The 18,556-nt window shown below is 33.9% G+C and overlaps 1 protein-coding gene across 1 annotated transcript in view; it reads right to left on the reverse strand.

The window, feature by feature from the left end:
* The window catches only part of LOC124970456 (phospholipid-transporting ATPase ABCA3-like), a 122,586-nt gene that overhangs the window by 44,130 nt on the left and 59,900 nt on the right, over positions 1 to 18,556 (reverse strand). Inside the window, exon 15 of the mRNA XM_047533813.1 lies at positions 16,874 to 17,024. Within this exon, the coding sequence (XP_047389769.1) occupies positions 16,874 to 17,024 (151 nt within the window). The remainder of the gene's footprint in view (positions 1 to 16,873; positions 17,025 to 18,556) is intronic.

Raw genomic sequence — 18,556 nt, forward strand, 5'->3', positions numbered from 1 at the left:
TATTCAATAGGAAACAGGCACTCAAAAACAGAAAATAGAATAAGTGCAATAAAACTTAAAGAAAGTGAGAACCGTGTGATTAAATATTTAGAAAATTCTATAGAAATTGAAATGATTACAGAAATGGAGAACAGACTAGTAGAAGTTGAGCCATTTGCAATGTAGACATATCCAGGCTTTTAAACAACAGTTTTCCTTGGAAGATCTTATAGCACTTTGCAGTTCAAAAGATTCTTTTCCAGAAACTTCCAGCTCTCAAAACCATCTCTTTCACATTCCCAAGTGGGTGACTGAATGTATCTCAGGGGTGGGAGAACTCAAATTCTCTCTTTTGGAAAGTCTATAGGATTTCATATTCAAGTTTCATATTCAAGCTTAAATTCAGTTTTTTTTCACATTCGTTCAATATTACACCTTGAGGTTATATAGGACCCAAATCCACTTACCTGACAAGCTTTTCAAGTTTCAAGTCTACTTCCTCCTATTTCTTCATTCCCAGTACATGGTTTAACTGAGATTCCTCCATATTTTCTTTTTAAAATACTTTAGTTATGAAATTAATGTGCACATTGTACAAATTCAGAAAATAAATGTATGAAGAAAATAAAATCCATTACAGCATTAAACCCCTTAGGCAGTCAATTTTTAGAACATTAATGTTCTGGCATACTTATTTCTGTTTCTTTTGACTGTACACAATACATAACAAAAGAAAGGGAAGACTATGTCAAGAAAAGAAAGAAAAGGTTATGTCAATGTCCTGCAAGAGCTATCAGAAAAATTTCAAGAATAAGAGAGTAATACACCACCACTACACACTCACTAGGATGGAGTATGTGAACCTAGAACATAGCATGTGAACCTCATGGGCTGATGTGTGAAATGGCAAAATCGATTTGTAAAACACTTGGCCATTCTGCTATTCTTTGCCACAATTATTTTGTTAGTTATTTTTTATCTCATTTTTCCTTTGTAAAATTGTTTAGACTAGATATACAACATCCTCTTCATTTTGAAACTATAGAAAGTTTTAAAACTTTTCTATTTTTGCAGTACACTTATTTTCAGAGTTGGCATTCCATGTTTTCTAACTGTGATTCTATTCTTTCATAATTCAACATATTTTATATAGTCCATTCTTCTTTTCTTCAATCTTTATGAAAGGAGAGTGATATACATCCAGAAGTGATTTAAAATTATATAGAACTTCTGGAGGAAATTCTGTCCAAAACTGTGCTATGATTCTGACTCATACAGTGATTTCTGAATTCTCATTCTAGGCTTTTTGTCTTTCTCCCCAAGGATCAACCTTGGGATCATTGGTGCTAATTTGTGAGGTTTTAAATTAGAATGAGATTGGAATATTTCTAGTTTTATAACACCATATAAGTAGATGAAAAAGCACAGACTTTAAAGATAAATGGGTCCATGTTTTATTCTAGCCTGTTACTAATTACTATTTAATAATTTAATCTGGTTTACTATTTGATTTAGTCCTTCTAACCCTGAGTCATTTTATTAATTATAAAAAGGTAAAATAAGTACATTTTATGTTCCCTCATTTGTTGCAATCTTATTTCACTTTAACATTTATTCCTCCTCAATGACTTTATGATGGTCTGAGTTCACATGTATTCCATCCTAGACATGAACTTATGTGCAGCTGTGAACAGCACCCTGAGGATATCTCTTTCCTTGTCATTTGTTCATGCCTTTTAAATTAGAAGATCATTCTATGATCAAAAATCAATAAAAGAAGTTGAAGACTTTTGCTTTCTTGGTGACAGAACTGAATCTTCTTTTCCTTGAAATTCTTGATTAAGGTACAGTTTTAAATTTTCCTTTCTCTCGTTGTCAGATCCCAACTTCAAAATTCCAAATGGAATTTAAAGACAAATGGAGGTTAAATTAGAGGAAGGAATCAAGACATTTCAAAAGAAGCATCGCCAAAACAGAACTCAATTAAAATGATTTTATTTGGATCAATCATGTTTATATTTAATTTCACTTGCATTCTTTCCTAATTAATTTGTCAATCCCAATCTCAAATACTAGTCTGCTTCTGCTTTACCAAATAGAGTTGTAACCAACACATATGTTCCAACTTTGTTGCATAGACGTCAGGATTGTTTAAAACAACATTATCATGTACATATATTAGAGAGAGTGACAGAGAGAGAGAGAGAGAGAGAGAGAGAGAGAGAAAACACATACATACATTGTGGAATAATTAAATATACTTATTACCTCACATAGTGGTCATTTTGTTGTAAAAACACACCTACTATCCACTTGCTTAGCAGTTTCAACAATCTAATATATTATCATTAACTGTAGTCATTATGATGTACAATCACTCGAACTTATTCCTCCAATCTAACTGTAATTTTGAAAAAATTTTCACTTCACAAATGTTTTTCTTCTTTATTTCTTCTATTTGTGGATCAAATGTGTTTAGCTTTTTAAGGCTTAAATTCAGCATAGATTCTTGAGATAAATAACAAAAATATGATTATATTCCATTTTTAGACAAAGGAAAAATTTAGAAGAAAATAACCTAATCTCTGAGGCTGTAAACACATGGATAAAGTTTTAACAGTCTTACATTAAGATTATACTAACTATAATTTTGTGTCCTTTGACCAACATCTTCTGAATCCCTGACCCCAAATGCCCCAGCCTCTTTTCTATTTCTTTTTTTTTCTTTTCTTTTTTTTTTTTTTTGGTTTTATATTCTTTTTTTTTATTGTAAACAAATAGGATACATGTTGTTTCTCTGTTTGTACATGGCATAAAGGCATACCATTTGTGTAATCATAAATTTACATAGGGTAATGTTGTTTGATTCATTCTGTTATTTTTCCCCTTCCCCCCACCCCTCTTTTCCCTCTATACAGTCCTTCCTTCCTCCATTCTTGCCCCCCTCCCTAACCCTAACTCTAACCCTAACACTAACCCCTCCCACCCCTCATTATGTGTCATCATCCACTTATTAGCAATATCATTCTTCCTTTGGTTTTTTGAGATTGGCTTATCTCACTTAGCATGATATTCTCCAGTTTCATCCATTTACCTGCAAATGCCATAATTTTATCATTCTTTATGGCTAATATTCCATTGTATATATATACCACAGTTTCTTTATCCATTCATCAATTGAAGGACATCTAGGTTGGTTCCACAATCTGGCTATTGTGAACTGAGCAGCTATGAACATTGATGTGGCTGTACCTCTGTAGTATGTTGATTTTAAGTCCTTTGGGTATAGGCCAAGGAGTGGGATAGCTGGGTCAAATGGTGGTTCCATTCCAAGTTTTCTAAGGAATCTCCACACTGCTTTCCAGAGTGGCTGCACCAATTTGCAGCCCCACCAGCAATGTATGGGTGTACCTTTCTCCCCACATCCTCGCCAACACCTGTTGTTGCTTGTATTCTTGGTAATTGCCATTCTAATTGGGGTGAGATGGAATCTTAGGGTGGTTTTGATTTGCATTTCTCTTATTACTAGAGATGTTGAACATTTTTCCATATGTTTGTTGATTGCTTGTAGATCTTCTTCTGTGAAGTGTCTATTCATTTCCTTAGCCCATTTGTCGATTGGATTATATGTATTCTTGGTGTAGAGTTTTTTGAGTTCTTTATAGATTCTGGAGATTAGTGCTCTATCTGAAGTATGATTGGCAAAGATTTTCTCCCACTCTGTAGGCTCTTTCTTTGCATTGATGATAGTTTCCTTCCTTTGCTGAGAGAAAGCTTTTTAGTTTGAATCTATCCCAGTTATTGATTCTTGTTTTTATTTCTTGTGCTATGGGAGTCCTGTTGAGGAAGTCTGGTCCTAAGTCGACATGTTGAAGCTCTGGACCTACTTTTTCTTCTATAAGATGCAAGGTCTCTGGTCTGATTCTGAGGTCCTTAATCCATTTTGAGTTTAGTTTCGTGCATGGTGAGAGATATGGGTTTAGTTTCATTCTGTTGCATATGGATTTCCAATTCTCCCAGCACCATTTGTTGAAGAGGCTATCTTTTCTCCATTGCATATTTTTGGCCCCTTTGTCTAGTATGAGAAAATTGTATTTATTTGGGTTTGTGTCCGTGTCCTCTATTCTGTACCATTGATCCACCTTTCTATTTTGGTACCAATACCATGCTGTTTTTGTTACTATTGCTTTGTAGTAGAGTTGAAGATCTGGTATTGCGATACCCCCTGCTTCACTCTTTCTGCCAAGGATTGCTTTAGCTATTCTGGGTTTTTTATTCTTCCAGATGAATTTCATAATTTCTTGCTCTATTTCTGTAAGGTACATCATTGGGATTTTAATTGGAATTGCATTGAATCTGTATAGCACTTCAGGTAGTATGGCCATTTTGACAATATTAATTCTTCCTACCCAAGAACATGGGAGATCTTTCCATCTTCTAAGGTTTTCTTTAATTTCTTTCTTTAGTGTTCTGTAGTTCTCATTGTAGAGGTCTTTCACCTCTTTTGTGAGATTGATTCCCAAGTATTTTATTTTTTTCGATGCTATTGTGAATGGGGTAGTTTTCCTAACTTCTCTTTCTGAGGATTCATTACTTATGAATAAAAATGCATTGGATTTATGAGCATTGATCTTATATCCTGCTACTTTACTGAATTCACTTATAAGTTCTAAAAGTTTTCTGGTGGAATTTCCCAGTTCCTCTAAATATATAATCATGTCATCAGCAAATAGTGATGGTTTGAGTTCTTCTTTTCCTATTCATATCCCTTTAATTGCTTCAATCTGTTTAATTGCTCTGGCTAGAGTTTCAAGGACAATGTTGAGTAGAAGTGGTGAAAGAGGGCATCCCTGCCTTGTTCCAGTTTTTAGGGGGAATGCTTTCAGTTTTTCACCATTTATAATGATATTAGCCATGGGCTTAGCGTAGATGGCCTTTACAATGTTAAGGAATGTTTCCGCTATCCTTATTTTTTCTAGTGTTTTGAGCATGAAGGGATGCTGTATTTTATCAAATGCTTTTTCTGCATCTATTGAAATAATCATGTGATTCTTGACTTTAAGTCTATTGATATGGTGAATGACATTTATTGATTTCCTGATGTTGAACCAACCTTGCATCCCTGGGATGAAACCCACTTGATCATGGTGCACTATCTTTTTAATATGTTTTTGTATGCGATTTGCTAAAATTTTGTTGAGAATTTTTGCTTCGATGTTCATTAAGGATATTGGTCTGAAATTTTCTTTCCTTGATGTGTCTCTATCTGGTTTAGGTATCAGGGTAATATTGGCTTCATAGAATGAGTCTTTTCTATTTCTATTAGATTAAAATTTTAGATTCCACATATGAGTGAGATCGTGCATATCTGTGCCTGGCTTATTTCACTTAACATAATGTCCTTCAGTTCATTCAGTGACAGAATTTCATTCTTTTTTGTGGTTGAATAGTATCCCATTGGCACGTATGCCACATTTTCTTTATCCATTTATCTGTCAATGGACATTTAGGTTGATTCCACATCTTGGCTATTGTGAATAGTGCTGCAATATCTGGGAATGCTAATATCTCTTCAACAAACTGATTTCCTTTTCTTTGTATATATAATCAGTAGGATCAATAGATCACATGGTGATTCTATAGTTTCTTTGAGGACCCTCCATACTGTTTTCCAAAATGGCCATACTAATTTACATTCTCACTCCACAGTGTATAATGGTTCCATTTCCTCCACATCTTTGCCAATACCATTTGTCTCTTGGATAATTGTGACTTTTAATTTGTATTCCCCTGGTATTAAGTGATGCTGAATATTTCTTCATATACATCTTGGCCATTTTTATGTCTTCCCTTTTTTGCGGTAGTGGGAATGGAACCCATATCCTTGCAAATGTTAGACAAGCACTCCGTCACTGAGGTACATAACTATATCCCCAGCCCTGTGTTTGTGACCTTTCTGTTAGCCTCCTGGAATTACAGGCATGTGGCCCCACACCCAGCTGTAGGTCTTGAGAAATGTCTATTCTGGTCTTTTGCCCAATTTTAAAATCACATTGCTTTTTGCAATTAAGTTAAGTGTTCCTTGTATATTTTGGATATTAATCCCTTATCAGCTGTGCATTCTGTAGGTTGTCTCTCTATAGCTGTTTTCCTTTGCTGTGCAGAAATTGTTTAGTTTGCTGTAGTGCCACGTGTATTTCTGCTTTTGTTGTCTCTTCTTTTGAGATTATCTCCAAAATATTTTGCCCAAATGAATGTCATGGACCTTTCCTCCTGTTTTCCTATTGGTTTCATAATTTTGTGTTTTAAGTTTAAATCACTATTCTGTTTGGGTTTTGTATATAGTTGACACGTAGTTTTTACAACACCCTTTACTGAAGTAACTGTTCTTTTTTAGCTATGTATCTTGGTGTCTTGTTGAAAATTAGTTGGCTGTATCATGGGTCCTCTATTCTGTTTCATGGGTCTATGTATCTGTTTTTAGCCATATTATACTGTTTTATTTACAGTTTTACAACATATTTTGAAGTCAGGTGTTGTGATACTTCCAGCTTTGTTCTATTTATTTGTGATTTTTTTGGCTATCTGGGGTCTTTTGTGGCTCCACACAAATTTCGATATTTAAAAAATGTAAATGTCATTGGTGTTTTGATAGGGATTGCATGAAACCTGTAGGTTGCTTTGGGTAGTATGAACATTGTAACAATAGTAATTCTTCCAATCCATGAATATATAATATCTCTACACTTATTTGTATATTATTCAATTTTTTCATCAGCATTTTATAATTAACCTCCATGAATAAATTTATTCCTGTTATTTTTCATAACCTATTTTAAATTGGATTGTTTTCTTTTTAATATAGTTTAGTATACATTTCTATATTACATTAGTGTGCATTTCTATACATTAGTGTAGAGTTGCTATTTATTTTTTATTTAAAAAATTAAGCTATCACAAGGAATTGTACATTTTTTTTGGATACAGCATGGTGTTTAAAAAAATGTACACAGAACTTAATAATCAAATTTAAGCAGTCAGCATATCCATTATCTTAAACTGTTAAGTGTTTATTGTTCACCATATGTTCTTTTAAAAAGGTTTTTATTAGTGCATTAAAGTTATACATAATGGTGGGGGGTTCATTCTGACCAATATGATTATTATATATGATGTGCATGGGATACACTCTGCTCCACCTCAGTGCCCAGTATTTCCACTTTTCTCCCTTCTCCCTCTCCTTGTTTGCCCTCCGTCTGTTGGTGTTCCTTCTTTTTTTTTTTTAAACTGATGCTTTATAGAAACACATGAAGGTGGAATTCACTGTGGTATATTTATATATGTACATAGAATAATTTGGTAAATTTCATCACAAAGTTCCTTTTCTTTCCCTCTCTCTCTTCCTTCTCCCTCAATCCACCACCTCTCTACTCCACTGATTTCCCTTCTGCTTTCAGGGAGTACCCCCCTTTTCCCCTTATTTTGATCTAGTTTCTGCATATGAGAGAAAACATTTGACCCTTGACATTCTGCCTTTGGTTTTTTTGGAATGGCTTATTTCACTTAGCATGATGTTCTCCACTTCCATCCATTTACCAGCAAATTCCATAATTTCATTTTTCTTTATGGCTGAGTAAAACTCCATTGTGTATATATACACATTTACTTTATCCATTCATCTGCTGACAGGCACCTAAGCTGGTTCCATAATTTGGTTACTGTGAACTGTTCTGCTATAAATATTGATATGGTTGTATCATCAGAGTATGCTAATTTAAGATCTATTGGATAAATACCAAGGAGTAGGATAAGCTGGGTCATATGGTGGTTCCATTCCTAGTTTTTGAGGCATCTCCATACGGCTTTCCAGACTGATTGTACTAATTTGCAGTCCCTCCAACAATGTATGAGTGCAATTTTCCCCACACCCTCACAAGCATTTATTATTATTTGTATTCTTGGTGATTTCCATTCTAACTGGAGTGAGATGAAATATCAATGTGATTTTGATTTGTATTTCCCTGACTGCTAGGAATGTTAACAATTTTTTCATATATTTGTTGGCCAATTGTATTTCTTCTTTTGTGAGGTGTCTGTTTAGTTCTTTTGCCCGTTTATTGATGTGGGGGTTTTTTTGGTGTTAAGTATTGAGTTCTTTATATATTCTGGATATTAATCCTGTCAGTGGAGTAGCTGGTAAAGATTTTCTCTGATTTTGTAGGCTCATTCTTCACTCTTTCCTTTGCTGCACAGAAGTTTTTTTAATTTGATGAAGTCCCACTTATTGTTTCTTGATTTTAATTCTTGAGCTTTAAGGATCTTGTTAAGGAAAATGGTGCTGTTGCAGTATGCTGGAGTGTTGAGCCCTTATTTTCTTCTAGTAGTTGAAAATTTTAATTTAATCCACTGTGAGTTAATTTTCATTATAATGTGTCTTGGTGTAATTTTGGTCTTGGTGTGGGTCTACTGTAATTTTGTACATTTGGGGTCCTGTAAGCCTCCTGTATTTGATTTTCCATTTTATTCTTTAGGTTTAGGAAATTTTCTGATATTATGTCATTCTGAGTTAACTTTTGTGCAAGATAGGGATTTAGTTTCATTCTTCTACATATGGATACCTGGTTTCCTCAGCATCATGTTGAAAAGGCAGATATGTGGGAAGTCATCCATGAATGGTGTGAGAACCAGGAACTCATAGTCAGATATCCACTCTTTGAGAGTACATGAATCAAGTGGTAACCTGTTCTAGCTCACCACTCAAGGTTCAAGCACCAGAGATGGGAGTGACCCACTAGAAGCAAACGACTTGCTTACCCACACCCCATCCTGTTTTTTTCTTGAAGAAGCTTGTACCAATCCCTTTTGATCTATACCACTATAAATAAAGCAAGCACGGGCTCTTTCCTTCATCAGAGTCAGACCCTTTTGGACTGTTCAACTGGTCATGCCCCTGCTTTTAAGATATTCTTGCCTTTTTTCTTATTTTCTTTTTTTAAAAAATATTTTCATTAGTTGTTGATAAACCTTTATTTATTTACCTGTATGCATGCTGAGAATCGAACCCAGTGCCTCACACATGCCAGGCAAGCGCTCTACCACTGAGCCACAATCCCAGCCCCTTTTACTTTCTGATATATAAATTTCATAGCTTTTATCTTGCAGCCAGCCCATCACTCTGACAGGAACCCTTTCTCTCTCGCATGTGGGAAGTGAGCGAGAACTATCTTTTCTCTAACATGTAATTTTGACACCTTACCCGAGTATCAGATGACTTCATATATGTGGGTTTGTCTCTGTTCTCTGTTCTATTCAATTGGTTTTCATGTCTGTTTTGTTGCCAGTACGATACTCTTTTTGATGCTATAGCCCTATAGTATAATTTGAGATCAGGTACTGTGATGCCTCCAGCATTGCTCTTCTCATTCAGTATTGTGCTATTCCAGGTCTTTTATTCATCTAAATGAATTTTAGGACTGTTTTTTCTAGTACTGTGAAGAATGTCATTGGTATTTTGATGGAGATTGCACTGAATCTGTATAACATGTTTGGTGTATGGCTTTGAAAATATTAATTTTGCCTATCCAAGAACAAGGGAGGTCTTTCCATCTTCTAAGATCTTCAATTTATTTCTTCAGTATTCTATAATTTTGTTATAGAGGTCTTTCACTTCCTTGGTTAGATTTATTCCCAAGTATTTTATTTTTTAGGTTACTGTGAATGGGATGTATTGCTGAAATCTCATTCAGCAGGTTCATTATTGGAGTATAGGAACAAAATTGATTTACGAGTGTTAATTTTGTATCCTGCTACTTTACTAAATTCATTTATGAGTTCTAGAAGCATTCTGGTAGAGTTTTTTTGGGTCTTCTAAATATAGAATCATGTCATCAGCAAATAGTTTTAGCTCTTTTTTTCTATTTGTATACCTTTAATATCTTTCTTTTGTTTAATTGCTCTGGCTAGAGGTTCAAGGAGTATGCTGAATAGATGTGGTAAAAGAGGGCAACCTGTCTTGTTCCTGTTCTTAGAGATAATGCTTCCAATTTTCTCCATTTAGAATGTTTGCCTTGGGTTTGTCATATGTGGCTTTTATAATGTTGAAGTATGTTACTTCTATCCCTATTTTTTTCTAGTGTTTTAATCATGAACACATGCTGTATTTTATCAAATGCTTCTTCTGCATCTATTAAGATAATCATGTGATTCTTGCCTTTAAATCTATTTATGCCATAAATTACATTTATAGATTTCTTTATGTTCAGTGAACCTTGGTTTTGGTATCAGGGTAATACTAGCTTACAGAATGTATTTGGAAAAGTTCCCTCCCCTTATATTTCATTGAATAATTTGAGGAGAATTGGTATTAGTTCTTCTTTAAAAATCTGGTAGAACTCAGCTGAGAATCCATCTGGTCCTGGGCTTTTCTTTGTTGGCTTTTAAATGTCTTCTTCAATTTCATTACTTGAAATTGATCTATTTAAATTTTCTGCACCTTCCTGGTTCAATCTGGGTAGGTCATATGCCTCTCTGAATTTGTCAATGTCTTCAAGATTTTCTGGCTTATTGGAGTATAAATTTTCAAAATAGCTTCTGATAATCCTTTGTATTTCAGTAGTGTCTGTTGTGACATTTCCATTTTCATCATGGATTTTAATAATTTGTCTTTTTCTCTCTTTTTCTTGATTAGCTTAACTATAGTTTTCTTTCCTGATGTACCTTTATCTGGTTTTGCCATCAGAGTGATACTGGCTTCATAACCTGAGTTTGGGAGTGTCCTTTCCCTTTTTATTTTAAGGAATAATTTGAGGAAGATTGGTGTTCTTTTTTAAATGTTTGATATAACTTGGATATGAATCCATATATTCCTAGATTATTCTTTGTTGGGAGGCATTTAATTGCTGCTTCAATATCACTGCTTGATATTGGTTTGTTTAGGTTTTCTATATCCTCATGTTTCAATTTGTGTAGGTCATATGTATATAGAAACTTGTCAATATCTAGATTTTCCAGTTTATTGGAGTGTAAACTTTTCAAAATAGTTTCCAGAAGTGTCTGTGGCAATGTCTCCTTTTTCATATATAATTTTGTTGATTTGGGTCTTCTCTTTCTTTTGGTTAGTTTGGGTAAGGGTTTATTAATCTTGTTTATCTATTCAAAGAACCAACTCTTTGGTGCATTGATCATTCATATTTTTAAAGTCTCAATTTCATTACTTTTAGCTCTGTTATTAATTATTTCCTCTATTCTACTCATTTGGGAATGAATTTGTTCTTTCTTTCCTAGGGCCTTGAGTTGTAACATTAGATTATTCATTAAATGCTATTTCCTCTCTCTGGATGTTTTCTGGATTTCTTCAAAGGCTCAGTTAAAAAAATTCATGGCTTTTTTAAGTGGTGCATTATAATTGTACATAGTGATGGGTTTTGTTTTTATAGGATCTATTTTTTTATTGTAAACAAATGGGATACATGTTGTTTCTCTGTACATGGAGTCAAGGCATACCATTTGTGTAATCGTAAATTTACATAGGGTAATGTTGTTTGATTTATTGTTATTATTTTTTTCCTTTCCCCCAACCCCTCCCACCCCTCTTTTCCCTCTATACAGTCCTTCCTTCCTCCATTCTTGCCACTCCTTAACCCTAACCCTAAACCTAACCCTAACGCTAACCTCTCCCACCCCCCATTATATGTCCTCATCCACTTATCAGCGAGATCATTCGTCCTTTAGTTTTTTGAGATTGGCTTATCTCACTTAGCATGATATTCTCCAATTTCATCCATTTGCCTGCAAATGCCATAATTTTATCCTTCTTTATGGCAGAGTAATATTCCATTGTATATATATGCCACAGTTTCTTTATCCATTCATCAATTGAAGGGCATCTAGGTTGGTTCCACAATCTGGCTATGGTGAACTGAGCAGCTATGAACATTGATGTGGCTGTATCTCTGTAGTATGCTGATTTTAAGTCCTTTGGGTATAGGCCAAGGAGTGGGATAGCTGGGTCAAATGGTTCCATTCCAAGCTTTCTGAGGAATCTCCACACTGCTTTCCAGAGTGGCTGCACTAATTTGCACCCCACCAGCAATGTATGGGTGTACCTTTTTCCCCACATCCTCGCCAACACCTATTGTTGCTTGTGTTCTTGATAATCACCATTCTAATTGGGGTGAGATGGAATCTTAGGGTGGTTTTGATTTGCATTTCTCTTATTACTAGAGATGTTGAACATTTTTTCATATATCTGTTGATTGCTTGTAGATCTTCTTCTGTGAAGTGTCTGTTCATATCTTTAGCCCATTTGTTGATTGGATTATTTGTGTAGAGTTTTTTGAGTTCTTTATATATTCTGGAAATTAGTGCTCTATCTGAAGTATGATTGGCAAAGATTTTCTCCCACTCTGTAGGCTCTCTCTTCGCATTGCTGATAGTTTCCTTTGCTGAGAGAAAGCTATTTAGTTTGAATCTATCCCAGTTGTTGATTTTTGCTTTTATTTCTTGTGCTATGGTAGTCCTGTTAAGGAAGTCTGATCCTAAGCCAACAAGTTGAAGATTTGGAGGATCTATTTTTTATGTAGATAGTCAATGCTGTAATATTTCCTCTTATAACTGATTTTATACTATACCTGATGTTTTGATATGTTATATCTGTTCTCATCTCTAAATTTTTAAAAAAATTTCTCCTGACTTCTTCTACAATCCATTCCTCATTCAGAAGAATATTATTTAACCTCCAAGTATTTACCCTTTGTTTATGGTTATAACATTCAAATTCCTTTCTTCTATTTTTGAAATATACATTACTGTTAAATGTTCAATTTGACACTAAAATTTATTCCTACTATTTGTAAACTTTTTTCATCTTTTCCTCCTCCCTGCCTTTTCCAGCTTCTGGTTATCAGTATTCTAACTCTCTACTTCTATCAGATTATTTTTAAAGATTCTACAAATGACAGAGAATGAAGTAATTGTCCTTCCTTGCCTAAATTATTTTACTTAACATATTGTTTTGTATAATAGATATGCTAATGTACCTTCTCACAGTGTATAGGAATTCTCCTTCTCAAAAATCTTGCAAGTCTTTGTTATTTGTTATTATTTTTGATAATAGCCATTCTAACAAGTGTAAGGTAATATCTCATTGTGGTTTTGATTTTATATCCCCCAATGATCAGTGATGTTGAGCATTTTTTCATGTTCCTGTTGGCCATTTGTATATCTTCTTTTGGGAAATGGTGTTCAAATATTTGTCCACTTTAATTTTTTGTTTTGTTTTACTATTGAGATGTTTGAAAAATTAGATATCCACATGAAGCAGAATGAACTAAACCCCTCTCTCTCATCAGTGGCAAAAACCAACTCAAAAAGAATTAAGAATTTCCATGTAAAGTCCCAGAACTTTTAAACTAAAAGAGAAAAAAGAATAAATGCTTCACGACATTGATCTAGGCAACAATTTTCTTGTCTTTTCTTTCTTTGGATAATACCTCAAAAGAAAAAGCAACAAATGGAAAAATAAACAAATGAGATTAAAAAGTTGCTGTCTAGTAAAGAAAAAACAGTAAAGAGAAACCTATACAATAGGAGAAAACATTTACATACAACGCATCTGACACAGGATCAGAATGTGTAAGAACACAAAACCCAATAACTGCTGATTTTTATGTTGATTTTATATCCTGCAACTTTATTGAATTCTTTTAATTAGTTCTAGCTAATTTTTGTGGCATCCTTAGGGTGTTCTATGTATAAGATCATTTCATTTGCAAACAGTGATAATTGTACTTATTATTCCTCACATTTTGGATGCCTCTTGTTTTCTTGCCCAATTTTCTTGCCAGGAATTCCAGTACTATGTTGAATAGAAGTGTTGAAAGTAAACATTTTTTTTAACATGTTAGGGCATTTAACTTAGTCATATCCTATATCTGCCTGTCTTGCCCGTATTCACTAGATTTCAGGTATCATTCTATTTTCTATAGATATGAGACCCTGTGGTCTCAGAATTTCATTTTCAAAGTTTCTAAACACTCTTGAGTAATCCTTCTTTTCAAAAGGTCATGCTGTGGACCAAAGACACAAATAATGTGAAGGAGAACCTACAGAATTGGAGAAAATGTTTGCTAGCTACTCTTCTGACAGAGGATTGATATTCAAAATATATAAAGAACTCAGAAAACTTAATACTGAAAACAGGTGTTTCATGAAAGAAGAAATACAAATGGCAACAAATATATAAGAAAATATTCACCATCATTAGCAATTAGGGAAATGCCAATTTAAACTACATTGAGGGCAGTCATAAAGAATACAAACAATATTGGTGGGTTTATAAATTAGTACAACTTCCATGGAAATCAGTATGGAGGTTTTTCAAAAGACTAGGCATGGAACTCCCAAACGACCCAGCTATACTACTTGGTATTTATCCTAAAGAATTAAAATCATCACGCTATAGTGATTAACATACATACCCATGTTTATGGCAGCACAATTCACAATAGCCAAACTATGGAACCAGCCCAGGTGTCCATTTAGAGATAAAGAGATAAAAAATGTGGCATATGTACACAATGAAGTATTTTTTTATTCAGCCATGAAGAAAAATAAAATTATGTCATTTTCAGGAAAATGAATGGAAGTAGAGGCCATTTTGTTAAGAAAAATAAGCCAAACTCAGTTGGTCAAGGGTCATATGTTTTCTTTCTTATGTAGAAGCTAGAGAGGAAAAAGGAAACGAAAGGTGTGGGGAGACCTCATGAAAATCAAAGTATCAAAGAGGAAGGGAAAGAAGGACAGGGGGAGGGAAAGGGAAATACTAGGGGATGATATTAGAAATATTGTTATGTAGTGTTTATGTATGAAGATATGATAATGGATCCCAACATTATTTATAATTATAATGCACCAATAAAAATATGGGAAAAGGTGTCTGATATTTTCCCTCATCAACCAATACTTTCTTAATTATTAGCATTAGATTGAGAGTAGCAGTTTTTTCTCATTTCCTCTATCTTCTGAGGACAGGTAATTGTAGGTTAAGAAAAGTGAGTAAAATGTCAGAAGACTGCTTTGAGGTAAATAAGACATATTACATGTCTATACTTGAATTATTCCCTTTACTATGTAATCTTGATTAAATCTTGTCTCAGGAATAAATTATGCTTTTGTTCCTTTGAGTTTGCAAGAGTTTAAGTTGTTTCTTCACTTACTGTTTGTTACACATTATTTTTCCATTTCTACCTTCTAGCTCAGAGTTAATCACATTCATATTCCTTGATATATAGTACAATTCTGACCTCTCTCTTACCTATCCCTTTGAAGTGCTGCATATCATCCCACAACCATGTTGTAAATGTAAGTTTCATTCTAGTAAGTCTTAGCATTGTTTAAAAGCACTGTGTAAAGTTACAAGATAGTTTTAAATCTTCAAGAATACTTTCCTTGTGAGATACATCCACTGAATTGGAATACAGGTATGTGTGATTTTTTCTCTCCCATCTTATTTAGTCAGGTAAATAGATACATATCAGAAATATGTCTGTCAAAATGAAACTGCTTGATTACTGTCAGCTATCAAAATTTTGGTTGAAATGGAAATCATTAAGAACTTAACCATTATATCATTTTTTCACGTTATTATGAAGTAACTTGACCCACTGGTAATTCTTTTTCTTATATTTTTCTTCCCATTTCTTAGTTTAAAACTCCCCTGGTCAGAGAAAATTTCATTATCAGCAAAAATGTTCTTGCCTCAATTCATGATTTTCATATTATTCTGTGTTTATCATTCCATAACTGGATTTATGGCCTAGACAACAATGAAACTTCTTCCTATCTTCTCTCTTCCAAGTTCTAATAATTAGAAATAAGTTATGTTCCAACATTATTTGCTACCAGATCCTTCCATTTCCTGGCTTGATGCAATCTTAACAAAGTGTGTCTGATCTCTTCTGAGGATGTCATTTGTGTCCATGAGTCAGGATAGGCAGATAGTATGGTAAGCTTTAGCAAATGCTTTATCTATGTGTCTCCTTCAGACACATTATGTAGTTCCAGATGGATCAAAACTATAACACTTGGCTAAGGTGCCAATATAAAATTTGGCTCTAGCATCTTTGCTGGATAAGTCAGCTACCATGTTTCTCTAGAGACACGTACCTAGAATTTTATTTCAAATTCTCCTTTTTATTTCATTCTTTCACTCTAGCTATGACTACAGTCTTGATTCTACTCTAATGCCTGACAATATTGCCCAATGCTGCTGCTTCTCAAGAACTCTTTGGTTAACTGAGTACATAAAATTCAAATGCGGCAGGACCTCTTTCTTCTCCTCCTTTATGACACAGTCATTTCCCTTTTTCTTGAATATTACTACTGGCTTGAATCTATGGAATATCAAAGCATGTTCTCACTTGAATATGAAAAAAAGATTAAAATATCAGGTCCTGAAAGGTCATTGATGAATATTCTTAATTTCCATTTCTTCTTTTAAGTATGGTCATCCCAGATAGAGTTCTTATTCTTTGTGACTCCATTTAAAGAAAAATTTGGTTACTGCTCCACTTCAATTGCCTGTTTCCACTGGATTATTGTCCTCTTCATTCCAAGAACCACAACTTAAGCCATCCTGTTTTTTCTCATTATGTTAATATTTCCCTTCATTCCATTCACTAGGAGTAATTTTTACTCTACCAACTATATATCCCCCATCATCACCAGTTAACTCTGGGAAGCTATCATAGTTAGGTGACATTTCTCTCTTCAGCGTTAAGTGACAGTTATGAAAGAGTTTTGTTTTCATCAATAAACTCTAATTATTAAGTCTAGAGAAACCAAGAAAAGCAACAATAATTTATGGCGATCTAAAAATCAATCCCTATATTCATACCTGTGAGTGTACTCTTTGGGTAGTATAAATGATAACTCAGTCCCAGCACTGCTCTCCAAAGTGGCTGTTGGTGCATGATAATAAATCAACTCTGAGATTTCTTCAACTTTGCAGTGAGGTTCCTTTACCATAACAACGTGGTATCCCACACCTGAAAAAAAATTCATTTAGAGGAACAAATAAAACAATTTTGTACTTTCCATACTTCTTGTGAGACTATATCTAGCTTGTTTGGTGAACTACAAGGCAGTATGTCACAAATCGTTTGACTACAACAGTAAGTAGCCTAGTAAATAGTTTCCTTATAAATTCATTGGTTTTCTTAGGGACTGATAATGATCTCAGTTAAATAACAAGATGGAGCAGAGATAGGATGAAAAGTCTATTATTTGACTTCTCTTCCTCTGGACACTGAAATCTGGTATGACTATTGGGTGCATGATAATTATGTGCTAGGCAGTAAATAAATGAGATAAAAATCCTTTCTTTCAGTGATCTGAGAAATCTTTGCCAAGTACTTCTTCAACCAGGTGCACATCACTGGCCTTTGAGAAGCTATGGGTGGAGTAGGTTAGTGGAAAAAAATAATCCCTCTAGAGTACTCAAGGATTTTTGGAAAACCTTGCAATGGTATTTGGGTAGGCCAGGACAGCAGAGCTGAGTGAAATACCTCTAATGAGGAGAATCTAAACATAGTTGTAATATATGCCAGTAATAGCTCAAATATAGATTGTTTAGACTTTATCGTCTGCAATAGTGGCCTGACAGGTATCAGTACACTCTTTTCTGAGAATAAATATCAAATACTTCAGTCTCTCTTATTATTTTATTCATAGCATCAGTCATTAAAATTATAAATCATAGAAATAAACAAAAAACCTAGCCCTAAGTATAGTAAAATTAATAGAGGAAAATGTAAGAGATTAGACTACATGTAGAAACTGTAAGATGAAGACTTTAAAATAACCTTGTTAAATACATCAAATAACCTACTGTAAATGGGGAAACAAGGTGTGTGTACATTAACAATTTTTGTATAAGTATATAAAATAGCCAGATGTATACCCTAGAAAAAATATATCATGAATAAAGAATTTATTCAATGATCTTAACAGACTAGACAGGGGAAAAGAATCAATAAATGAGAAAGAGGTCATTTAAAATGATCCAAACTGACACACAAAAAAGAAAGTAAAATATAAGAGAACACAGAATCCAAGATCAAAATGGTCCAATGTGAGAAACAAATCCTAGAAGAAATATTCGAAGAGATAATGGTGGATAACTTGTGTTTAAAAAAAATTATGAAAAACATCAATCCATATACCCAGGAGGTTCCTCAGAGAATCCCAAGTTTTTTAAGTAAATAAATTAAAAAAAAATACAGACAAGTATAGCAGAATCAAATTTCTGGGGAAAAAAAAAAAACCAAAGTTTTTAAAAACAGAGAAAAAAAGACAAATTACATAAGGGGATGAATAATAAGAATGAATTCCTCAGCAGAAATAACAGAAGTCAGGTGCTATGCTTATATTGTAAAATGACGTATATATCCTTTTAAAAGTTTTTCAAAAATTACATACGTGGGGCTGGGGTTGTAGCTCAGTGGTAGAGTGCTTGCCTAGCACATGTGAGGCACTGGGTTCAATCCTCGGCACCACATAAAAATAAGAAAGTAAAATA

Source organism: Sciurus carolinensis, chromosome 18 (genome assembly GCF_902686445.1).
Source record: "Sciurus carolinensis chromosome 18, mSciCar1.2, whole genome shotgun sequence".
NCBI classification, from domain to species: domain Eukaryota; kingdom Metazoa; phylum Chordata; class Mammalia; order Rodentia; family Sciuridae; genus Sciurus; species Sciurus carolinensis.